Consider the following 6,882-nt stretch of genomic DNA (forward strand, 5'->3'; position numbering starts at 1 on the left):
AACCTGTCCATAGCCTAATGATCAACCTGTCCACAGCCTAATGATCAGCCAGTCCACAGTCTAATGATTAGCCATTAGCCTGCCCATAGCCTAATGATCAACCTGTCCATGGCCTAATGATCAGCCTGTCCATAGCCTAATGATCAACCTGTCCATAGCCTAATGATCAACCTGTCCACAGCCTAATGATCAACCTGTCCATAGCCTAATGATCAACCTGTCCATAGCCTATATGATCAACCTGTCCATAGCCGAATGATCAACCTGTCCATAGCCTAATGATCAACCTGTCCATAGCCTAATGATCAACCTGTCCATAGCCTAATGATCAATCTGTCCACAGCCTAATGATCAACCTGTCCATAGCCTAATGATCAACCTGTCCACAGCCTAATGATCAACCTGTCCATAGCCTAATGATCAACCTGTCCATAGCCTATATGATCAACCTGTCCATAGCCGAATGATCAACCTGTCCATAGCCTAATGATCAACCTGTCCATAGCCTAATGATCAACCTGTCCATAGCCTAATGAACAACCTGTCCATATCCTAATGATCAACCTGTCCATAGCCAAATGATCAACCTGTCCATAGCCTAATGATCAACCTGTCCATAGCCTAATGATCAACCTGTCCATAGCCTAATGATCCGCCTGTCCATAGCCTAATGATCAACCTGTCCATAGTCTAATGATCAACCTGTCCATAGCCTAATGATCAACCTGTCCATAGTCTAATGATCAACCTGTCCATAGCCTAATGATCAACCTGTCCATAGCCTAATGATCAACCTGTCCACAGCCTAATGATCAGCCAGTCCACAGTCTAATGATTAGCCATTAGCCTGCCCATAGCCTAATGATCAACCTGTCCATGGCCTAATGATCAGCCTGTCCATAGCCTAATGATCAACCTGTCCATAGCCTAATGATCAACCTGTCCACAGCCTAATGATCAACCTGTCCATAGCCTAATGATCAACCTGTCCATAGCCTATATGATCAACCTGTCCATAGCCGAATGATCAACCTGTCCATAGCCTAATGATCAACCTGTCCATAGCCTAATGATCAACCTGTCCATAGCCTAATGATCAACCTGTCCACAGCCTAATGATCAACCTGTCCATAGCCTAATGATCAACCTGTCCATAGCCTATATGATCAACCTGTCCATAGCCGAATGATCAACCTGTCCATAGCCTAATGATCAACCTGTCCATAGCCTAATGATCAACCTGTCCATAGCCTAATGAACAACCTGTCCATATCCTAATGATCAACCTGTCCATAGCCAAATGATCAACCTGTCCATAGTCTAATGATCAACCTGTCCATAGTCTAATGATCAGCCTGTCCATAGTCTAATGATCAGGCTGTCCATAGCCTAATGATCAACCTGTCCATAGCCTAATGATCAACCTGTCCATAGCCTAATGATCAACCTGTCCATAGCATAGCCTAATGATCAACCTGTCCATAGCCTAATGATCAACCTGTCCATAGCCTAATGATCAACCTGTCCAAAGCCTAATGATCAACCTGTCCATAGCCGAATGATCAACCTGTCCATAGCCTAATGATCAACCTGTCCATAGCCTAATGATCAACCTGTCCACAGTCTAATGATCAGCCAGTTAATAGTCTAGTGATCAGCCTGTCCACAGCCTAATGATCAGCCTGTCCACAGTCTAATGATCAGCCAGTTAATAGTCTAGTGATCAGCCTGTCCACAGCCTAATGATCAGCCTGTCCACAGTCTAATGATCAGCCAGTCCACAGTCTAATGATTAGCCATTAGCCTGTCCATAGCCTAATGATCAGCCAGTTAATAGTCTAATGATCAGCCTGTCCACAGCCTAATGATCAGCCTGTCCACAGTCTAATGATTAGCCATTAGCCTGTCCATAGCCTAATGATCAGCCCGTCCATAGTCTAATGATCAGCCTGTCCATAGTCTAATGAACAACCTGTCCATAGCCTAATGATCAACCTGTCCATAGCCTAATGATCAACCTGTCCATAGGCTAATGATCAGCCTGTCCACAGTCTAATGATCAGCCAGTTAATAGTCTAATGATCAGCCTGCCCATAGTCTAGTGATCAGCCTGTCCACAGCCTAATTATCAGCCTGTCCATAGTCTAATGATCAACCTGCCCATAGCCTAATGATCAGCCTGTCCACAGTCTAATGATCAGCCTGTCCACAGTCTAATGATCAGCCTGTCCATAGCCTAATGATCAGCCTGTCCACAGTCTAATGATCAGCCTGTCCATAGTCTAATGAACAACCTGTCCATAGCCTAATGATCAACCTGTCCATAGCCTAATCATCAACCTGTCCATAGCCTAATGATCAACCTGTCCATAGCCTAATGATCAACCTGTCCATAGCCTAATGATCAACCTGTCCATAGCCTAATGATCAACCTGTCCATAGCCTAATGATCAACCTGTCCATAGCCTAATCATCAACCTGTCCATAGCCTAATGATCAACCTGTCCATAGCCTAATGATCAACCTGTCCACAGCCTAATGATCAACCTGTCCATAGCCTAATGATCAACCTGTCCATAGCCTAATGATCAACCTGTCCATAGCCTAATGAACAACCTGTCCATATCCTAATGATCAACCTGTCCATAGCCAAATGATCAACCTGTCCATAGTCTAATGATCAACCTGTCCATAGTCTAATGATCAGCCTGTCCATAGTCTAATGATCAGCCTGTCCATAGTCTAATGATCAACCTGTCCACAGTCTAATGATCAGCCAGTTAATAGTCTAGTGATCAGCCTGTCCACAGCCTAATGATCAGCCTGTCCACAGTCTAATGATCAGCCAGTTAATAGTCTAGTGATCAGCCTGTCCACAGCCTAATGATCAGCCTGTCCACAGTCTAATGATCAGCCAGTCCACAGTCTAATGATTAGCCATTAGCCTGTCCATAGCCTAATGATCAGCCAGTTAATAGTCTAATGATCAGCCTGTCCACAGCCTAATGATCAGCCTGTCCACAGTCTAATGATTAGCCATTAGCCTGTCCATAGCCTAATGATCAGCCCGTCCATAGTCTAATGATCAACCTGTCCATAGTCTAATGAACAACCTGTCCATAGCCTAATGATCAACCTGTCCATAGCCTAATGATCAACCTGTCCATAGGCTAATGATCAGCCTGTCCACAGTCTAATGATCAGCCAGTTAATAGTCTAATGATCAGCCTGCCCATAGTCTAGTGATCAGCCTGTCCACAGCCTAATTATCAGCCTGTCCATAGTCTAATGATCAACCTGCCCATAGCCTAATGATCAGCCTGTCCACAGTCTAATGATCAGCCTGTCCATAGCCTAATGATCAGCCTGTCCATAGTCTAATGATCAGCCTGTCCATAGCCTAATTATCAGCCTGTCCACAGTCTAATGATCAGCCTGTCCATAGTCTAATGAACAACCTGTCCATAGCCTAATGATCAACCTGTCCATAGCCTAATCATCAACCTGTCCATAGCCTAATGATCAACCTGTCCATAGCCTAATGATCAACCTGTCCATAGCCTAATGATCAACCTGTCCATAGCCTAATGATCAACCTGTCCATAGCCTAATGATCAACCTGTCCATAGCCTAATCATCAACCTGTCCATAGCCTAATGATCAACCTGTCCATAGCCTAATGATCAACCTGTCCACAGCCTAATGATCAACCTGTCCATAGCCTAATGATCAACCTGTCCATAGCCTAATCATCAACCTGTCCATAGCCTAATGATCAACCTGTCCATAGCCTAATGATCAACCTGTCCATAGCCTAATGATCAACCTGTCCATAGCCTAATGATCAACCTGTCCATAGCCTAATCATCAACCTGTCCATAGCCTAATGATCAACCTGTCCATAGCCTAATGATCAACCTGTCCACAGCCTAATGATCAACCTGTCCATAGCCTAATGATCAACCTGTCCATAGCCTAATCATCAACCTGTCCATAGCCTAATGATCAACCTGTCCATAGCCTAATGATCAACCTGTCCATAGCCTAATGATCAACCTGTCCATAGCCTAATGATCAGCTGTTGATCAATGTTAATGAAGCAATGGGTGATTATTTTGACAGTACATTTGAATCAAATCAAATCAAAGTGTATTTGTTACATACAGCAGGTGTAGACCTGTGTGTAGATATTGAAATGCTTACCGTAACCAATAGTGCAAAAAAGGTATTAGGTGAACAATAGGTAAGTAAAGAAATAAAAACACCAGTAAAAAGACAGTGAAAAATAACAGTAGCGAGGCTACATACAGTAGAGAGGCTATATACAGTAGAGAGGCTATAAACAGTAGAGAGGCTATAAACAGACACCGGTTAGTCAGGCTGATTGAGGTAGTATGTACATGTAGATTGTATGACTATGATTATATGATGAACAGAGAGTAGCAGCAGCATAAAGGAGGGAGGGCACACAATGCAATTAGTCCAAGTAGCCATTTGGTTACCTGTTCAGGAGTCTTATGGCTTGGGAGTAAAAACTGTTGAGAAGCCTTTTTGTCCTAGACTTGGCACTCCGGAACCACTTGCCATGCGGTAGTAGAGAGAACAGTCTATGAATGGAGTGGCTGAGGTCTTTGACAAATTTTAGGGCCTTTAGAGTCTCTGACACTGCCTGGAGTAGAGGTCCTGGATGGCAGGCAGCTTAGCCCCAGTGATGTACTGGGCCGTACACACAACCCTCTGTAGGGTCTTGTGGTTGGAGGCCGAGCAATTGCCGTACCAGGCAGTGATGCAACCAGTCAGGCAGGATGCTCTCGATGTTGCAGCTGTAGAACCTTTTGAGGATCTCAGAATCAATGCCAAATCTTTTTAGTTTCCTGAGGGGGAATAGGCTTTGTCGTGCCCTCTTCACGACTGTCTTGGTGTGTTTGGACCGTTCTAGTTTGTTGGTGATGTGGACACCAAGGAACTTGAAGCTCTCAACCTGCTCCACTACAGTCCCGTCGATAAGAATGGGGGCGTGCTCTATCCTCCTTTTCCTGTAGTCCACAATCATCTCCTTAGTCTTGGTTACGTTGAGGGATAGGTTGTTATTCTGGCACCACCCGGCCAGGTCTCTGACCTGCTCGCTATAGGCTGTCTCGTCAATGTCGGTGATCAGGTCTACCACTGTTGTGTCGTCTGCAAACTTAATGATGGTGTTGGAGATGTGCCTGGCCATGCAGTCGTGGGTGAACAAGGAGTACAGGAGGGGCTGAGCATGAACCCCTGGGGGGCTCCAGTGTTGAAGATCAGCGTGACGGATGTGTTGCTTCCTAGAATTAGAGTGCTTTGTCTAAATCTGTGCAACCACTTATTGATAATGGTCAACTCTGGCATATATTTTGAGGTCTCTGTCATTTAGGGTTGCCTATAGCATAGATGGTCACCAAGTGTCACATCTGGAGGAAATCTGTCACCATCCCTACAGTGAAATATGGAGGGGCATCATCATGCTGTGGGAATGTTTTTCAGCGGCAGGGACTGGGAGACTATTCAGGATCGAGGGAAAGATGAACAGAGCAAAGAACAGAGAGATCCTTGATGAAAACCTGCTCCAGAGCACTCAGGACCTCAGACTGGGGCGAAGGTTCACCTTCCAACAGGACAACGACCCTAAGCACAAAGCCAAGACAATGCAGGAGTTGCTTCGGGACAAGTCTCTGAATGTCCTTGAGTGGCCCAGCCAGAGCCCGGACTTGAACCCGATCAAACATCTCTAGAGAGAAACACACTGAATACTGTGCAGTAACACTTCTCTTCCAACCTGACAGATCTTGAGAGGGTCTGCAGAGAAGAATGGGAGAAACTCCCAAATACAGGTGTGCCAAGCTTTTAGCGTCATACCCAAGAAGACTCGAGGCTGTAATTGCTGTCAAAGGTGCTTCAATAAAGTACTGAGTAAAGAGTCTGAATACTTACAGTATGTAAATGTGATAAATCTAATTAACAGATCTTGCTTTGTCATTGTGTGTAGATTGATGAGGTTAAACGAGTAGCCTATACAATGAATGGCAATATACACTGAGTAAACCAAACATTAAGAACACCTTCCTAATGTTGAGTTGCACCCCCCCCTTTTGCCCTCAGAACAGCCTCAATTCTTCAGGGAATGGACTCTACAAGGTGTTGAAAGCGTTCCACAGGGATGCTGGCCCATGTTGACTCCAATGCTTCCCACAGTTGTGTCAAGTTGGCTGGATGTCCTATGGGTGGTGTATAAAATAGGCTACATCGTTTGCAATGAACTGGCGGGAAATTTGAATGGTGAGAGCGATGTGTAGCTGTTGTGTGATGTGATCACATTGGCTAAATTGATACATTGCTGTACTGATGCATTGCAATTAATTCATACAAAAAACCAACACACCTGTCAGTGGAAATGCCTTAGATAACATTTGTTATTTATAAAATAACAAACATGTCCTGCAAACATTACTTAACGCCTTGCAGGTATAACGCGGTATGAATATTATACTGTAATGCATCAGATTAATAACAGTAGCAGTTGGTGTTGTAGTTATTTTTGTTGTCTTACCTTCGACATAGGGAGTAGGTGTTCCAATCTTCCCTCCCACCTCCTCTGCTGACATCACCACCTCCATCTCCAATACTGTCACCATACACCTGCAACATACACACACACACACACACACACACACACACACACACACACACACACACACACACACATTAAAAACACAGACAGATCAGAAAGACAAGAGGAAAGAAGGAACGAGAAACAGAAACAGAGGAAGAGTGGGAGAAGAGAGAGTGTGTGAGAGAGTGAGAGAGAGAGAGAGAGAGAGAGAGAGAGAGAGAGAGAGAGAAAGAGAGTGAGAGAGC

At 44.6% G+C, this 6,882-nt stretch overlaps 1 protein-coding gene across 3 annotated transcripts in view; it reads right to left on the reverse strand.

Annotated features, from left to right (window-relative positions):
- Positions 1-6,664, reverse strand: part of LOC115117165 (replication protein A 70 kDa DNA-binding subunit-like) — a 94,172-nt gene extending 87,508 nt beyond the window's left edge. For all 3 annotated transcript variants that reach the window (XM_065004933.1, XM_065004934.1, XM_065004932.1), the window contains exon 1: positions 6,575-6,664. In XM_065004933.1, the coding sequence (XP_064861005.1) occupies positions 6,575-6,659 (85 nt within the window). In that variant the 5' untranslated portion in view covers positions 6,660-6,664. The remainder of the gene's footprint in view (positions 1-6,574) is intronic.
- Between the last annotated feature and the right edge of the window lie 218 nt (positions 6,665-6,882).

Source organism: Oncorhynchus nerka, linkage group LG19, assembly GCF_034236695.1.
Source record: "Oncorhynchus nerka isolate Pitt River linkage group LG19, Oner_Uvic_2.0, whole genome shotgun sequence".
Classification (NCBI taxonomy): domain Eukaryota; kingdom Metazoa; phylum Chordata; class Actinopteri; order Salmoniformes; family Salmonidae; genus Oncorhynchus; species Oncorhynchus nerka.